Consider the following 19,516-nt stretch of genomic DNA (forward strand, 5'->3'; position numbering starts at 1 on the left):
ATATGGGTTTCCTTAACTCTTTAGCAGACTGGTTGGTTCTCAGTGTTTCTCTATTAGACAAAGCCAATTTAGTCTTTGTTCTGTTAAAGTTCCATTTATATTTCAAACAGCAACATAACAATTCATGTGTAAGGAATAGAAAAAATGTCTGCATCGCATTGAATCGGTTTCTGTGTCATTCACAGGGAGAAAGTATTTCCTGTCTTACCCGAGCGCCGAGGATCTCGCAGCAGGACTCTTCAATTGCAAGCGTTGGGTCACAATACAGCATCACCTGCTGAACATCCATCTGGAGAAGAGAGCATGAAAAACCAAGAGAGAGGAGGAAATTACTAACACGGTGCTTTGCATTCAGGGCTACGCGTCCGCGGCTGTATTTCTGCTATAAGTTAAAGCGAGGCAGTAAACATGGCTAAAGGCCAATTAATTTTTCCATTCAAACAAATCATTTGGAAAGCTGTTTGTTGAGAGCTTCACCTGCATGTGTGTGTACGAGCCATCCTTTCTACACTTACGAAGCATCTGTTTTGCATTCCAACGAAGGAGCCAACCTGCTTTTCATTAACATTCCTATCTTAATCTTGATTTATTCCATAGTCTTGCTGTAATAATCAAATTCAAATTAGAATCCCGTACATTAAACAAAATGCACATATCTCGCATAATCACATCAATAACTATATTTAATATAAATGTGCACTGTGTACTTTAGTAATGTGTGGCAAGGGATTTTATTGTGAGTTATTCCAAATGAGTTATTCCGCGTTCCTGTAAACTCATCAGGAGAAACACTTTTTTTACGTCTTTGCTTCTTACACAAACATCTGATAAAGGTAGCGATCTGTTTAAATTGTAACATTGGTTAATACACTGAACACCTGCCAGTCACCGTACATCAAATTTAACATAGAGCCTTAAGAATTCAATTGATCTCCCTCTGTTTTCTAAAGCTTGGAAGAATGTTGTGTTTGGTGGAAGTAAACTTTTTCAAGCATATCCAAAACCCATAAACCTTTGTCACGTTTTGTCACTATACAAACATATCTTCAGTGTGCTTAACAGGGATGTGACGTGGTAAATCAACACAAAGTTGTGCGTAGTTGTGAAGTTAAACTAAAACAAACATGAAAAGTATGATGGCCATTTTTAGTCAAAAACAATCAATTGAAATTCACCTCGAATGTGTGCTTCCCAACATCTGGAACTTTTATTTTTTAGGTTTAGAGATTTCACAAATTGAAATAGGAATTTTGAAAGTTTCTCTGTAATTGGAAAATAACATAACTTCATTTTCAGGGTTGGTTGGTTGTTAGAGGGGAAAAAAATAGTAGATCTTAGCCCACAACGAAACGTATTATTAGCCCTAAAAGGTAAAGGCTTATAATGCAGTGTCCGCAGCCAACCATTAAATTACCATTCAGATCTTATTGTAGGAGGTTTTGGAGAAGTTATTCTCACCTGCACCGGTCCGGCATCCGAGGCCCGAACACCCAGCAGTGTGTGTCCGTTGGTCTGCAGGACGCCTCGGGGCTCCAGGGGCTTCGTCTCGATGGAGTTGCAGTCAACGTGAAGGGAGGCGGTGTCGCGTTGCACGCTGAGGGCCAGCTTGTGCCACTGGAGGTCCGTCAGGGCTTCGACGCCTTCGCCGTTAAAGACGCAGCTCACCAGCTCGGCCTCGGGGTCGGTACCCCTGGCTCGCAGGGTCAGGGTGCCGTCGGGGGCGCTGAAGTCCACTGAGAGCTTCGGTTAGGGAGGAAGGGAGTCGGTTATGAAGGGGTAAGAAGTTAAACACTACATAAAAACGTATTGTATCTCAAGTTATCTCGGCTTGAACAAAGAATAATTTGCACTCGTAAATAGAAGCAAGCGGCGCCGAAGAATGACACATCAAAGACGAGGTAGTAAAGCAAGGCATTAATTACGCACACAAGAAGTGCAGCCAATCAATCACAACTAATGAGGCAACTTTGCCTCCATCCATCATACACACTAAGCATTTAAATCTGGCCTCAGACTCGTAGCGATTATCGAGACTCGGAGGGACTCCAGTGCTTCATCATGGAACACATATGAATAATAATGAAGGTGAATGAAAGACGATAGTTGGAGATGATTGAGGTAGGACGGACAAAGAGAAAGAGAGAGGTGGAGAGAGAGAGAGAGAGAGAAGGAGAAAGGGTTGCCCAATAACAAATAAGGCAGGACAAAAGGCAAATGGGATGAAAGGGTGAAGAGAATTGAAAAGATGTCGCGTGAGGGGAAAAAAAAATAAAAAAATCGACAGGGAAAGTGGATGACTATGCAAAAAGTGATGAGAGGGTCACAAAAAAGAAAGACGCGGAAGAAAAGTTAGATGATTAAAAGGTGAGCGATCGATGGATAGGGTATAAACGAGAGGGGGGATGTGTGGCGACGGGAGGAAAGAGGGCTGTTGCGGGACAACGAGAGTGTGTGAAGCAAGCAGCACCTGTGGATATCCCCGCTGATCCGATATCTGAAAGAGGTAGACGGTGTCCCTCAGTGCAGACTTTTTCAAAGCCAGGGTGAAGATCAACGTGAACTCGTCAGGTAAGCCGTGAGGGAACACTTGACTGGAACAAGGAGGTTAGGAAACGTCACATACGCGACGATTGCCAGCTAATTGAAATCATTCAGGAAAACAAAATGTACACATCAATACCTACTTTTATTTCCCAACAAAATATTTCATTTCAGTATTAGCTGGGAATGTTTTTAAAACATAAATAAGTATAAAACACTTTACATTAACACATGAAAATACATGCAATATTCAATTTAAAACATTTTTATATTTAATTTCGATTAATGATATTAAATACTGAAAAAAATCAAGTTTTTTTGGCCACTCTAAAATACATGAAGTATGAAATATGTTCACTGAATCAGACTGGGACTTTGTTGAAGCCGATTCTTTAACAACTCGCATCATTACCCAGGGATAAAATAAAGTACTGATCAGCACATCTGTCATCTTTTTTCAGACATTATGAATGCAAAAAAAACTCCTCTCAAAAGTCCAGATCATTTATATTTATATTCTTCACAATAATGATGATCAATGGCAATTCTGTCTTTCCGTTTACCCTTCAGACAGTATTTAGCTTGATCTCAAGGAGTTACTTTAGACAAAAGACAGGTTGAAGTAAAATTTCTAAGCAACCAACTGAACAAATCAATAAAATAATTTGTAAATTTATGAAAAACGTGAGTTTTTTAGAAGCTCTGCAGCTGTTTGTATTCCCAAACAGAAACAGGATTTTTTAAAAATATATATACACCGTTTTCCAGACACTCTGTTGGCCTGGCTTTGAATTATACCCATAAAGCACAATGCAAAGCTGCTGTGTCTGACCCCTTGGCATTAATTTTCATAGCAGAAAGAGTCCGGCGGGCTTCATCCTTCGGTTTCAGTCAAGGGCATCTAAGATCACAAATTCAAAACACACACACACGCAAACTCACACACACAAATACTATCCATACAGGTGTGTGGGTATATTGAGAGACGAGGGTTTCACGACAGAGACCAGTGAAATGTCTCCTCACTGAGTCGGTAAAAACTTTGAAATATTCTCCCTTGCTCTATTTCACTCCAACTCTTTCCCTTTGCACGCACACAGAATTGTTGATGCTGGCAGCTGGTCTCCTACTCCTAGAAGTTGGGTGACGTTGATTTATGAGCGAGGTAGGATCCTAGGGAAAACAGGCAAGTACGAGACGTCAAAACAAAGAAGATGAGTGCGGGAGGGGGAAAAAGGTGAGAAGGAGAAAACACTGAACAAAAAAGAGAAGAAAGAAGACAAAGAAGGACAGAGAGGTACAAAAAAATTTTTAAAATACATTGAGGGATCAAATAAATGCATAGGAGTTTTAGCTTTTCATAATTAAAGAATGTGGGTGGAAAAGCAGATAAAGAAAAGATGGAAAAAATGTGACAGAACGCGCCACAGACAGAGAGGAGAAAGGGAAAAAGTCGTGCTCAGAACAGAGTTGTTTTGCTGTCGATTAGAGATATGAGCTGCAGGGCACAAAACCACTCAGAAAAACTATCGACTTTTTTTTTTAAGTTGGAAGTGCTGAAACATTGCCTGTTACATTCAGGGTCATTAAAAAATATATAAATAAATAAATAAATAAAAATAAAATCCCTGAAACAGACGCTCCGAGAAGAGATCACCCAGAATGAATCAGACTGACTCAGATTTCAGGCAAACTTACATCTTCCTCTCTTGTTTTAGTAAAAAGAACCACAGGAGAGGAGAACAACAGAGGAAATATGATAATAAAACGGTAGATCTCTTGCTTAAGAACCGAATATTAACTGGGGAGGTATATCGACACCTGTATGCAGACTTCTTAGTGTGCTTGGATCCACTGCTTGCTGTGGCCTCTGTCTCCTAGTGCTTCAGTCAGAGCTAACCAGAAGGAATGTTAAACAGCGAGTACCTGACACATGAAAGAAGCGGACTCAGTTTGAAAGAGACAGCTGACAAATGCCTTTACATGCCGTAGGTTTTCCCTGTTGCTAGAATGCTTTGTGTTTCTTTCCTTTGTGAAGTTTAAACAAATTACAAACACCTAATCCGTAGCAGGGTCCTTACGCTATTTCCATAGTGGTGCACAGCTCTCAGGATGGATGAGTGGATGTTTTTGATATAAATGAAATTACAGTGAGTCAGCTGTTTGTGAAGATACCTGCAGTTATCACCCAATCAGCTGTTATCTTAGCTTCATGAAATATCTTTAACTGGCTTAAAAGCATCACATTCAGATTATTAAAAATAAACCTAGACTTAGCCAAATATGAATTTGCTGAAAACTGAAATCCCTGTGGTGAGATTTGACGTGTGTCTTCAATGTCACTTGACAAAAGTGAAAAACCTCGAAAACTGAGTAAGATATAAAGACTAACGAAGGACGTCGAGTTTTCCTTAGTCTTATTTAGTTCTTGGTGCAATCTAGTTTTTTTTTGTTTTGTTTTTATTGTTCCTGTAGTCCTTTCTAACTCATAGCAAGCATATTTAATTGCATCATTAGCTTTCTTCTAGTCAGGTAACTGTTCATTGTCAGTCTTCAGTTCGAAATGAGGATGTAGGGGAGAACAGGGCCAAGACTGAAACCAAGCCAACACATCCCTCTCCATTTCATCTCAGTCCAGAAGGGATATGCAATTTCTCCAGCATTTTCTGGATCTACCCATAAAGTTTCCTCCCAGCCGAGCCTAACAAAACAAACAAATAAAATTGAGGCATCCGAAAGACTTCGTAATCAGCTGCCTAAGCCGTCTGAGCTTTAATCATTTCGAAAGGACAATATCCCCTCCAAGGGAACTTGGAGGAGAGTTAATCTGTCTCTAAGGTGAGCTCAACAACCATAAGATGAGGCTCATTTCTGCCACCTTCGTATGGTTCTTATTCTTTAGCACATAATCCGTGTCTAATGACTGCAGACGATAGTCAGGACATAGATAGACAAGTACATTAAGACCTACACTTCTAGACTCCACTTGCTGTTCATCACAACACACCAGTGCAGCACCTTGACACTTCAATGGTCCTCTCACTCAAACAGGAATTCACCGGCATCGACTCCTAAAGTGTTGGGTAACGGTTTCATTTACCCTAGTAAGATGGAGCTTTGCTGCTCTTCTTTTGTTTGTTTGTTTGTTTTTTGTGGTTTTATTTTTTCAATGCCCCCCCTTGTTAGTTCCTGTCATGAATAAATCCATACTCACCTTGCCTGCAACAATGTCTAACAGGAAACACTGACTTACAGCTGAAAGAAACTGTCGGTCTGATCTTCCACGATCAGAAACGGCCCGGTCTGATGGTGAGGCGTTTATGAAGCGCAGTCAAGTTCTGCAGTCAGTATGGGTGTATCATCTCACAACCTGCCCACTGGCTCTTTATGCTAAAATCCCTGCCTTGGAAGCCTGCCATTGTGATGGTTATAGGATCCTTTTCTGCAAGACTGCTGTAGTCGTCTCTCATATAACACAAGCGGCTGAGCACTGGTGTCATGTCATTCATCTCTTTACTGAGCGTTGCCATTATTGTGCAGTCTCAGGCCCGGGTAAGTCAATTCTCATCCTATTATCCTGCCATAGAGACTGCACTCTGAAAGAATAGGTGGAGAGCATCATGGCTTCTCCTTTCTTAATTATATACATATACATGGAAAAAAAAATTAAGAGACCACATAAAATTACCAGTTTCTCTGATTTTACTTTTCATAGGCATATGTTTGAGTAAAATGAACATTGTTCTTTTATTCTATGAACAACCTTTATTCTACTTTTCCGAAATTTCAAGCAAACATTTTCTATTTATTTGCAGAAAATGAGAAAAGGTCAAAACAACAATTCAAATAATGCAAAGAAAACGAGTTAATATTCATTTAGAAACAGCAATGCTAATGTTTTAACTCAGGCAGAGTTCAGAAAGCAATATTTGGTGGAATAACCAGGAGGTTTTCGGTGGGGTTCAGTGCAATGGGCTCTTAATTTTTGTATGTATATGCAAGACAAATTTATCTGAGGCATCAAAACCTCAAGAAACAAAACAAAATTCAGTGAAACGTACATGAAAAAGACGTAGCGCAGCCTTTCTGTGCTCTCCTCATATGCTTGAGAGCAAAACAAAAACATCTTGAAATGTTGTTCTTCTGCCACACAGATTCTGGTTTCCTAAGAGGTGACAGAGTTCTGTGCGTGTTTTCTCTCTCCTTTCGCAAGAAATACTTCTTGCCGGGATTTTGACAAATAATATTTGTGACTCTTAAGATAAAAAGTAAAAAAATATGTTTCACGTGAAAAATGTGTTGTGTAGGCAGATTCATCTTCAAGCGAGTTCACACATCACATCCAAACACAGAGTGATAAAATACTTCGAGCTCTGAGCAGACCCATTTGGCAATTTCTAAAAAAAATAAAAATATAAAGTGTTTTATTATTGGGGAGTATAACATTAACATTTTATGGAAAGTACAAGGAAGGGAAAAAAAAAGACCAAAGAACAAAACCCTTAAAAGCATTTGTCAACTCTACAAGTAACCTCTGAGTAAAAAACCTTTAAATGTATAAAGACATAGCTACACAGAAAGGAAGCCTCATGCTGCTGGTTTTTTAATGACTAAAAATTGTGCCCAGAAAACAAGTTCAGAACATGTTCTAAAATGGAGCTGCCTAATCCTCACCCTGATAAATCTTTTTTCTGATTTTTTTTTTTTGTGGCTTGCAACTGCAACATGCCTACTAATTAAGACATCACTCCTACAGATTCTGCCAAGGCAAGTAAGGATGAAATTTCATTATGCAAGCTTGTTTTAATGCAGAGATGTGGTTAAATCCCCCCCAAAAATGATAAAATAAAATAAAATAGATTGTAAGAATTCACTTTTACAAGCCAGTAACAGTGGTAATTTTGGAAACTCAATCAGCGCCTGGCCAACGTTTCTTGCTTCTTCATGTAATAACCCTTAGACAGCGCTGACATGTGAACTTTCACAAGCCGATACGGCTAAAGGGTACATTCAGAAGGATGTGAAAAAGAGAAAGCCTGTCAAACTCTGTGCCCACACAGTGTGGGAAATCTTGCACATAATTTAACTTTTATTCTCCTTCCCTTCCACTTAAATCTGAACAAAACATATTTGTGCCGGATGAATTCCCCTGCTGGGGAAAGGAAGCAAAGCAGTGAAGAAGAAGACAAAAAAAAAAAAAAAGGGGAGAGAGAGATATACAACGGACTTACTCGCTTGGGCGCAAGAGTGACGCCTTGCCAAGGCGTAGGATGACAGAACCTCGGGGGTTGCGGAGCTTTCTGACATCTGTTTCTTTGAGCAAGGAGAATCGCCTCACCAAATTAAAACCTGGTGTGGGAGAAGTTCATCAGTAGGCAAAAATAGAATAAAAGTCAGATTGTTGTTACATTGGGCAAAATACGAACTGAACACATCAGTGCTTTTTTCAGTAAAGACTATTATAATACTCCTGTTGACATAATGTCCAGATATTATGGGTGAATATTACGACAAGTTAGTTCAAAACTAGGTTGTTTATAATAAGATGGGAGGACAAGAGAAAGAACTATTGAACAGATAAAAAGAATGAGATGTAAAAAAAAAAAAAGTATAGCAAGAACATACATAAAATCTGCTGGTACTTAGAAATAAATCCTGTTCCTCTTTAATGGAAGCTGTCCCAAAAGCATGATAGCCATGACAGGTTAAAGAGCTACAGTATCTTCGGACGTCTGATACTGTGTAGTCAGAAAACAAACTGCAGAAAGCTTTTGTATTTAACCATGAAGTGTAAATTCCAAAACATTTCACATAACTTAATTTTCAGGGGCTATTTATTGTGATTTCTTGTATTTATAAACTACTTGGGTTAATTTCGGCATACAGTGTGAATTTAAAGTCAACAGCACCATTGAAATCTGTTCACTGAAAGAAACATCAACATGTTCGATACTCGTTTTGCCCTCTCAGTACGGGTACATAAGCTTGTCCAATTCACCAGTAATGTTTTGCCTGGCCGTCCGAGGAAACTTCCACTCAGCCACTTGTAAGGACGGGCATTGTACACCTGCGGTAACAAACAAAACATCAAGCGTCAAAAAACAGCCGCAGAGGTGAAAATCCCTGAAATGTCCAGCATTTTTTAGATGTGGAAAAAAAAAAAAAAGAAAGTCATCTGACAACAAATGCCAAAAGAAACCATCAACACATCTTTCTGAGTGATATGGACAGAGTTTGTGAGCGTGAGTGAACTGGCAACTTCAAACATAAATTTGAGTGGAGCTTGAAATATTTATCAAGAAAGAAAGATGGAAGGAGCTGTTGGGGGTGAAAGTGAGTTAAAATAAGTGTAAAAAAAAAAAACAGACAGGCCGATGAAATGAAGGCAAAGCTGTGCAGAGTGGAACACAACCTGATCTGACAGGTTGTCTAGCACCCAGCTTGTCTGTCGCGGCAGCCTCATTTTGATGGACGTGTTCTCACCCCGTTGGGGGAGGTTGCAGAGTAAAGTGTTGCCTGTCAGAGCGGCCCGACTGACTGCAGGGGGGTAAGAGATGTAAGATTTTTAGAGAAACCACAACTTGTAAAGGTAGACGCGGACCCTCTGAAACACTGTGATCCACGGTTAATTTGATCTCTTTGGGGCCAAGGACAGTGGCCCTGAGCCAAGCCATACCATCAAGCATGCTTGTTTTTTTTTGTTTTTGCTCCCAAAAAAAGAAAAAATCTGGGAGCAGATGGAACAATGTGATAACCTAAAATAAAACAGAACCGTTTTCTCTAGGCTGTGTTCACATCAACAATCATTTGAGTGAAAGGGTTGGATATTCTTAAGAGTTTTACATTGCTAACAAAGTTGTTGCTGTAAAAAAGTCAAATCTTATTGTTATCTTTTCCCTTCTGGTTAGAAATCCAAGTGCTGCAGATTGCACCTACCGATTGTATTGAAAAGTCCAAGGCAGCTATGTACGCCTTCTTCAGAGTTTTTATGGAAAACAAAGACATTTTTTTAAATGGTTAATTTAAGTAAAATGTCAAGCAATGAATTATTCCAAGACTATTTTTTACATTTATACAGTAAATGTTTTATTGAAATCTGTCCTAAAACAATCAGTTTTGATAACTTTTGATAACGCGTTTTATGAGTCAATTCATAAGCTGTTTTTTTATTATTATTTTATCAGTACTTTAAATATCAAATATAAGCTGCTATAGTTTATGACAGCATACAAATAAATGTGATCATATCTATTAAAATTGACAATAATTATTTTATTTTATTTTTACACCATTTCACTTTCAATTCAGTTACTGTACAAACATTGCATTTCCTAATCCCAGTACTTGTGTGACACAGGAAGATCATCAGCTTTGAAGTAATTATTTACTCAATGCAAATGTTTTAAAAGCTTTTTTAAGAAAGTCAAATGAAACACCATGACACTTTTGAGACTGGTATTATTTTCAGAAGAAGAAGAAGAAGCCCATTTCAGTCTCTAGGATTAGCCATCAGACTTAACAGTTGCTTTCAGGGCCAACTAGAGTAAATGAAGGCACACAGTTTTAACCAGATATTAACTGGTTATACACACTCAACAGAATCTTGTATTAAAAATGTAGAATGTTAAAGAAAGCATTTCCAAGGTCAAGAATTTTAAAAAGTGGCTTATTTATAAAAATTTAGATTTGTCAGTATGTTTGCGTTCTCTGTTTGCACTTTTGTATTTTATACATCTATCATGCAAGCTTTAAATCAGAGATCTGACTTAGTTTTTCATCTTCCTAGTTCTTTTTTGAAACAGACTCTTTTTTGGTGTCTCTAGCCTGATACAATTCTACAAGGTCAATTTCTGGTTTAAGCCAATTTAAACAAGACAGCCTTACATCATCTCATCGTTGTTAGATATGTAGAGAATCACTGACAGCAAAGTACTCTCTAAGAAAAACAGAACAACCACCTCATACTTCTGACACTCCCTTCACTGTGCATTATGGAAGAAGATCTTTTTTTTTTCCCCAGAAAAGAAACATTTTTGGTCTTGAACAAGCAGGCATTCTGTTACAGAGGGCCAACTACTATACCTTTGATTTGTGACAGCTGACTTCACATCAACATGCGTTTAGCTTGCGCGAGTATGATCCGATTATTAATATTTTAAGTTTCACCGCTCGTCGTCAGTTCTGCTCATCTGGGCTTCAAAGTAGCAAAGACAGTGTTTCAAAGCGAAGCACACGTCATCCTGTCTGAAGGGACAATCTGTCATTTTATTATTGCCGTCTACGAGTGCAAATCACGGCGTGAAAAAAAATACCTATCAAACAGTAAATCCGGCTTGACGTCTGATCATTAGACGCAGTCAGGGCATCAGATAGAGGTTTGAAGTCTTCTGAGCCGCAGAACTAACACACAGTATATCTGAACTATCCTGAAAAACATTCTGTCAAATCAGCCCAAAATGCAGCCTAAATACACAAAATATATCCCCATGCATTTTTTTTTCACATCACTGATCCACAGATTTATTTATTTTTCTCAAGTAAAGATGCACCAAGATCTACCTTCTGTTGCTGCTTCATCTGTTTTCTTTATATATATATATATATATATATATATATATATATATATATATATATATATATTTCCATCTGTCAAAGAGAGGATGAAGGATCTGCCAGACACAGGGTTATTCTGGCTGAAGGTAAAAGCGGATGGCACAAAAAGTTAAACAGGCCAACAGATAAGGAGGAATAGAAACAAATGACAGCAGAGAAGATGGACGTGGAAAAAAGTCTTCACACCTTAAAACATTAAGACTTTTTTTTAGAACCATGGTGTTCTGATTTGTGATGAAGTCATCAATAGCTAACAGGGGTAAAAACTGAACGGGAACCCGTCATTTGTGAGGGAGCTTATATTTTCTAAGCCTTCTGTTGATTTTTGTTGGTTTTATGATAAGTTCGCTTGTCAAGCTAAATAGCAATGAGCCACAAGCATTTAAGAACCTGCTCTTACAAAAATTAGAGTAGACATATTTCATAGAAACCAACTTAAGATTTCTTAAGGAGAAGGTAGCAAAGTGACAATACAGTGGAGTTTAATATTTTAGCTAATTTAATTATTAAATTGTATGATGTTAGCATATTTTAGGGGTGCTGACTTGCTAGCTTAAAGATTTAGCCAACTGAGCAGTTAAAAAAAAGGTGTCAATGAAATAGATGAAATACTAACAACCTTATAGGCAAACAATGTTAAGCTATATCTTTAAGCAAATATGATTGAATATTGGGAATCAGTAATGCATTCAATAGACAGGCCACATGTTTTGTACAGAAAGTAAGGAAAAGGGACAATGTTTTAATTTCTGCCAATATAATTAAATCAAACTTTTCCTTTTAAAAGTAAACGATTATTAATTTCTGGTTTCTAGTTTATTGGTAATTTTATCGTAAATTATGATTTTTTAAACCACTTAAATGCCAATTAAATCTCTTAATGAGTTTGATAATATATGGGAGATAATGTATATGGATTTATTCTATTTTGTGTGAGTGAATACACATTAAAGTTCATTTAATGAGATGCCAGAAAATGTGCCAGAGATTTTTCTTTTTCTTTTTTTTTTTCTGGCTGCATGTAGAATACCGCAGTATCTCATTCCACCTTCCCCATCTGTTGCTGAGAAAGACTTATCGGCTCACGTGAAAGCTGTTACCTGTGTTACCAGAAAGGTAATGTTGGCCAAAAATAAATATTATACTTCACTAAAAAAAAACTGTGTCAGCACGTGATATTTTAGCAACAGTCGCAATCATTCTCACTTTTTTCTTCTTTTTGTTATCATTAAAACTGTTTCGATCGCGTTTGACATTTTTGTGTTAATCGTTTGCGTGAATACTTGGAGACTGAAAAATGAATCTTCTTTTCTCAAGGTTATCGGACCTTGAAGATCTCCCAAAGATTAATACACACAAAGCGATAGAACTGTCAACGTCCCTTTGCTTTATCCAAGTCATCCTCTTCTCTAACACAATAACGTTGTGTGTTTTGAAGATCCACACAAGTTAAGGAGCTATGGACCCTCTTTTATAATCACTCGTTACATACATGTGTATTTGATGATCTCATGATAATGTTTGTGCTCCATGAACACCTTTACTCCAACCATTGGACATCCAAAAACATCTTAATTACGACTGTTTAAGTTTAGTCAGTGCTTTTCTTTTTTTTTAGGTTGGCATAAATGTTATGTTTTTACCCACAGATTCCATCAAAATTTAGCCTAAAATCAATCCAAACCAGCTTTAACACAACTATTGATTTTTTTTTTCTTGCCAACATGTCATCTTTTAAACCACAAATTAATATTGTTTAGACAGAATCCAACATTGTCTTTTCTATTGTCTTTTTTATATATGTTTAATGAACATTTGCTCAGAAAGATTGACCTGAGTGGACCTGGCCGCCCCTCAGTTAATTAGCTTCTGTGGGTGTGCTAACCAAAGCAAAAACAGAACAGATTAGAAATCAATAGTGGTTATTGTGATAAAATACTCTTCTTGTGAATGTTGATTGCTGTACGTTAGAAACTATGCTTTGACACAGTATGCTTGGGTGGATATGTTTAGATCCTACGGGTCTTCATTCTTACACTAGGAACCGAATTAATAGCCTCTTCTTAACAGACAGTTACTCCCAGTGAAGGTAGAAAAACACTAATTCCACATAAGTCAAAGGCTAAAACATATTTTGGGGACTTTCACAGCATTAAGCAGTTTGGCAGAGGACGCGCCACATTCTTTGAACCCCATTTCCCCTCAAGCAGAGATCAAGGCAAAGCTTTTGCTTGTTGACAAGCTAATTAGCACAAAGTTTGAGCGGTTTTGCCAGCATCCTGCTAGTAACTGCATGTAGCCTTGAAAAGATTTGGGCGATTTTGGCTCACTTCGACCTCCTCTTTCATGGGTTGTGTTCAAGCCTTGCCAAAGCAGGTAATGATCCTACACTGGCAGTCAGTCAGTAAACTGCTGAGTGGCACCCCGCCCCCATGCCCCAATCCCATAAGTCTTTCTTGCCAATTTTAAAAAACTAATCTTGACATTACATCTTTAGAGGGGTAAAATACCGTTTTTTGATGTTCCCTCACTTAGCTTGGACAGCGCACAGGTTAAAGTCAAGTGAGAGTACGTTTGAAAGATTAGAGGTCTGAGTCCTAGAGTGATTTTTTTAGTTAGTGATTGAGGGTTTTTTTTTTTTCTTGGTCGAATTAAGGATGGAAAAAGACAATAGAAAATGGACAATTTAATAATTATCCTGTTGTCATAATGTTGTTCATTCTCTCTTTCTCGCTTCATTTTGTGTTGTTCGTCCTTCATTCTTTGGTTTCTTGTATCTTTGTTTCCTTTTTCGTGTTCATCTCCCCCACTGCCCTCCCTCTCTCGTTCCCTTCCTTCGTCAGTCCTCTACCTGTATACTGTCCCTCTTTGTGCCCTTCTTTTGTTCCTTCCCTCATTCTTGCTTTCATTTTGTCTTCACTTTCTAGTGTCTTTCTTCCCATCCATTCATGTCTACTTCCCTTCTGGTGCTTTTCTCTATTTCCCTTATTCTTGTGTCTTTGTGTCTTTCCTGCCCAGTGTGCTTTCTTTCCTCAGTCCCTGCTTCCTTGTGCCCTTCCTTCTTAATTAATGAGGCCATCTCTTTCGTGTGTCTTCCTTTCCTTGTGCCCTGTTCAATGAACCCTTTCTTCCTACTTTCTCATCCTTCTTATTCCCCTCCTTCTCCACTTTTATTTCCTTACATGCGTTTCATTTATCTATTAAAAATCTAGAATTTGAGCATGCCATTTTTTTTTATTTTTTTTTTACACAAAATATTAACAGTTACCACGTGTGTAAGAGGTCAAAGGTGTATTCACAGTCTCTGTTTTGGTACTTATTCAATAAACTTTAAAAGTGGAATTCTTAGATAATTGGGCTGTGCCGCTGATCTGCAGGAAGCCAAAGTTTATGGAAAAGTCTTCCACGCTCGAATCTGTTCAGGCAAATGCAGCATATGGTAAAAGAAAGAGGCATGCTCGGTGAGATGGCGGGCAATGCAATAAAATAAATGCCACGTTCAACAATTTAAAAACGAAAAGCAGAAGGGGATCGACAGCGTGAATCTGACTTGCCCCCCTGACTCTTGAACTAATGGCACAGTTGAACACTCCTGTTATTTTTATTTTTTTTTTCAGCAGCACAGAGGAGTGGAAAGGCTTTAAACGCAGCCCTCCAGGGCGATGAGCTCACTCGTTTTTTCCCCTTCTATGCCCCTTACATGCTTTCAGTTTAAACTCACAAGCTCACATGAATATAGGCCGACTCATCACACAGATTTACATGCCTTTGACATCAATATAGTTTAACAAATGAGATTAAGTTCTTACGCGTAACGTCTACGAACCCTTGTGCCTGTTTACGGGAGCATTTACATAGAGTTAAGTGAAACTGGCACAGGGTTAAAATATACCGAATGTGACTCACAAATCCATAGGGTAAAAATAGATGTGAAAAGGTCTGTTTCTAACTCATGCTGTATGCCATTTACTGATCAAATTTATGCACCGCGCTCTGGGTGGGATTTAATGTTAAATTCTTTACTGCCGAGATAATCAAATATGAAAAGTGGCGGGCTTTAGAGCACCCTATCGCGAAGACGTGATATTCAAGGATCACTTATTCAACGGTGTTCACGGACTAAGGATAGCTCTCTAACCATTTTTATGTGCATCTTCCCCTTAGCTGGAATTTAAACTGAGATACCAGAAAATGAACGTTCGAAGTTACACAGATCAATAGTTTTATGTTAAAATAACTCCACATCTAACCTGACTGGATATCAGTGGGCGAAACCATAGGGAGAAAACTAAAATGCACGTCTGCAGTTTCTGCTGGTTCTCTGATTTACTGTCAAGTGCAGGGCACACACTTATTGGTGATGTATGGCAAGCACTACACATGAGACAATAGATACCATTCAAAGGTAAATTGTTTTTTTTTTTTTTTTTTTTTGAATCTTGGGGCTTTGTGAAGACCAAACCAAAATAAAAACTGGAAGCCATAAAAAAAATACATTCAGCAGCATTGCTAGCTTAGTTACTCTGGCTCTGTGAAACAGCTGCTAGCTGAGAGTACTGCCAAATTGACTTCATAAGCTTTTAATGTTGGGTGGTATTTGAAGAATTAAATAAAACACAGAACAGAGTAAAAGATTAACTTCTTCAGGGAAAGGCCATGTTGACCGCGTGTGACGGACTACGATAGGGGACCTGCCAGTTTCTCACCACATGATGAGCCCTCCTTCACAACAGAAAACATTTATGGAGAGATGTTGACTGTATTTTTAAGATATGCTAACATGTTTAGTCAAAAAAAAAAAAAAAAAAACATTCATGTATGTCAGTTTTTAAAACCACATTTAGAATTTTTAATCTCTGTTCTTGCTTCTGACTGCCTCCCCATCTTTAACTTCTGTTCTGACAAACGAGGCTATTAGAATTCACTAGCACCAGACAACAGACAGCCTTTCTGTAGCTAACACAAAGACAGGAGGAAACAGACACAAAGCAAATCGATACAGAAATCGTTCTCCTTCCTGCTGCGCAAACTGTCTGATGCGCCACGGAACAGTCGCTTTCATCATCCGGCTCGACTTTCGAGCACAAGTTATACTTAAATCTGCTTTCTGGCAACAGAGTAATCAAATTACGGCTTAATTTGGATTTGGATGATTTAAGGAAGCAGGGATGTTGTGCGTGTGCGTGTGTGTGTGTATGTGATGCTTCCCGAGACAAAATGTTGGAGAAAAAGCATTTTCTTCCAACCACTGGAGGGGAAGACTCAGGGGACCTGCGAGCTGACTCAGTCTCTGAAATGCACCGACTATATTCTCCCAAGGGGCACCATCTCCTCCACAAAAGCTTCCTTCAGAGCTCCACAAGTTCCAGGGGATTGCTAACCCACACCCCCGGGTGATATCACAGAACGGGCCTCCGAGAACACACTGACAGCCTGATGAGGGAGTGTGACAGTTCAGAGGGGAAATAAATAAATAATACAAAACAACAAAAGAAATTTATCTTTACCTGTCTGCCTCCTTGATTGTCTATTTTTGTCTCTTCTCACACAAACTCAGCCTAAGCATATGTAGGCACACATACACACACACACTCTCTCCAACCCTGTTACTTATATCAAACTATAGCTGAAAGTTGAATACAAGAACTTGAACAGATCTATTTTTTTTCTCCCCCCATATAAAATATGTAACCTCAGAATGACTGGCAGTTCATGAAGAGGAACACAACCACACACGGGAAACACGGGTGCCTCTCCACTGCCGCAGTGTTGTCAACCAGTGGATGAGCTGTAATTACATGGGTTTTATTGTAGGTTGAGACTCGAGTGGCATACACAGACACGCCGCGTTAGATGATACAAGTTAGTTAGCTCGAGCAAAACGTGTTTTGATCAGCGAAATGTGGTTTAAATTTGAAAAGTACTCCGTTTTCCTTTTAAAAGAGCTCGGCATTTATCCAGCATTTCTCATCCAACTCCATATGCAGTCAACTTCTTGAGAAGGTCTAGACTAGACATTTAAAGACTATTGGTTTTAGTTAAGGCTTAGTTTAAAATTATGACCCAGCTTCAAATTTAAACCATTCTTTAATACAATCGTTTGTAGATTGGCAGGAAATAGAGTAGACATGGGACTACAGGCTCTCAATATGGTGTGCATCCTCTGCTAGACAAAGCAACCTTGTATACTTCTATCATATTTTGGTCATTGCTATTCTTTTTAAAGATTTTGTAATAACATTTTTTGGGATAAATATTTTAACCTGAGCGACTGTTCCGAACATGTCGTTAGCAAAAGAACAAAAACTTTGCCTCCGGACATTTTACATGCACTACTGAAGAATCTAAATACTTGTTTATAAATGAGGGTCTCAGATGTTCTGAAAAACCACATAAACCACATATATATGCCTTGTTAAGCAGAGTACATTTTCTTTCTATGCTCACTTGCTGCTGCAAGATACGTAGGTCAGACTGTGGTGTACTTAGCTGCTTTCATTGTTAATGCATTTCATGACACTCGGAACTTTGAGTGTTGCTGAAATGCATTACTAAATTAGTAATGCTTTACCTTTACCTACCTGAAGTTATACAGATATACCTACTGGGAATACAAATTCCTGAAGCCTCACAACACTGAAAACTGGTTTAATTGAGCTGAGTGGACTGGGCCAAGTCTACATTAACCTGTGTTAAAGCATCCAAGTAAGGTTGATTTATTCTAATGCTTTTCACAATGTCTATGAAAAATATAAGTAGATTCTGTGTTAGTATTGGCCAGCAATACAAAGACGGACAGAAAGAAAAGCTAGCTTGCTTGAAGTCATAAGGAAGATACTCTTACCGCTGCTTCTTTGAGCCTACAATCAGCAGTGGTGAGTGTTTTATGACCCTCACATTTTTGGGAGCACAACGTCAGACATACTTGTCTCTGAAGTCCAGATAAAAAGTGAGCAGCCCAGCAAAACAGAGCAGCTGAAAGCACTGTGGCAAGTTAACCCACTGGTAGTAAATTGTAAGAGTATAACATGAAACAACTCAGTCGGTCTTCTGGAACTTTTCTCTGAAACCCCATCGGCCGTATACCTACCACAGGCAGTGCGTGGGTCAGTTTAATTGAGAGCAACTATTGCTTTGATTTGGAATTGAAGTTTGTAATTTCAAGGATCCAAATCGTTGTTCTTTCAGACAAAAAAATCTAGCATTATCTCTAAGCTATCCCAAAAATAGACACCGTATGGCTCGGGCATTAGGTAGAATGTGCTTCAGCAACTCAACGTCAATAAAAATGTGCTTTATAGATTTTTAACCAAAGCTGTCGTTACACATGAGCTTGTAGAGATAAACCTGTGGATTATTACAAAGCTTTTGAGATTAATATCACAGTCTAGGTTGGTTACAACAAATACTAGAAATAAGTTGGAAACTAGAGCGATTAGTTTGCTGCCCAACCCATTCAATCCTGTCTAAACAAATACAAACCGTGAAGCTAATCACTGCCAGCCATGCATGCAAAATGAAAAGAAACGGCACTGCTTTTCATTCTTTAGATTCTTTTAACTGACTTGTGGAACTCTGCAGCTTCTCTAGTTACGAGGGGCTCCTTAGCTGATTCTCTGATATATGTTCCTTGTCAAACCTGTTAGCTTAGGTGGATAGCCCAGGCTTGGTAGGTATCCACTTGTGCTGCACCACCTATTCTTATATGACGGTTTTTGAAGGTCTCACAGTGGCCTATGTGACTTTCAAAGCTTGAGATATCTCTTAATCTAACCCTGTTCTTGACTGGCATACTTCTTGGTCTTCACAGTTCTGTTTGTTCACTAGCATTCTCTTAAACATTTGAGGTGTGCACAGGGCAGTTGTGTTTATGACCACAGCATATTTACATCAGTGAATTCTGACTGATTGACGTTAATGGCATTTAGGGCTATCTGACTAAAATTACATAATTACATTTTTTATTACCATTTCTTTCCTTCCTTCCACTTCACAACATATGCGCTGCATGTGCACATAAAACTGCAGCACATAATTGAAGCTTGTTGCTGTAAGGTGATACAATGAAAAAGTTTAAAGGTTGTTAATTATTATGGTCACCGCTAAAATGCCGCGCTGGTTCTTTTTATGACAGAAAAAAAGCCACGACTTGGAAACTTTGAAACTTACCTTCTTGTGTCGTCAGAGTGTCACATGATCCGAAACTGACGACCAACAGAGTCAGGGAGGAGCACAGAAGCCACATGGTCTAACCCGTCTGAAAGCAGCTCCTCTTCTTAACTCTTCCTCCCTCGGCCGCCGGCTGACTGGTGAAGAGAAAAGAAGACAAAAAAAGTGAAAGTCAACAATGTCAAATCTTGTT

The 19,516-nt window shown here is 38.6% G+C and overlaps 1 protein-coding gene across 1 annotated transcript; it reads right to left on the reverse strand.

Moving 5' to 3' along the window:
* Nucleotides 1–208: 208 nt before the first annotated feature.
* LOC106942944 (collagen alpha-1(XVI) chain-like) lies at nt 209–19,460 on the reverse strand (the record flags this gene model as incomplete). The annotated part of the gene is made up of 6 exons (XM_015026298.1): nt 19,324–19,460; nt 8,540–8,608; nt 7,773–7,890; nt 2,468–2,591; nt 1,459–1,740; nt 209–289 (listed from the first exon to the last, which is right to left on the reverse strand). Coding segments are annotated over exons 1-6 (750 nt in total), but the record flags the coding sequence as incomplete, so codon positions are not given.
* Nucleotides 19,461–19,516: the final 56 nt, after the last annotated feature.

The sequence above is a fragment of the Poecilia latipinna genome, unplaced genomic scaffold (genome assembly GCF_001443285.1).
Source record: "Poecilia latipinna isolate Pla-1442-1.1 unplaced genomic scaffold, P_latipinna-1.0 Scaffold4707, whole genome shotgun sequence".
NCBI classification, from domain to species: Eukaryota; Metazoa; Chordata; class Actinopteri; order Cyprinodontiformes; family Poeciliidae; genus Poecilia; species Poecilia latipinna.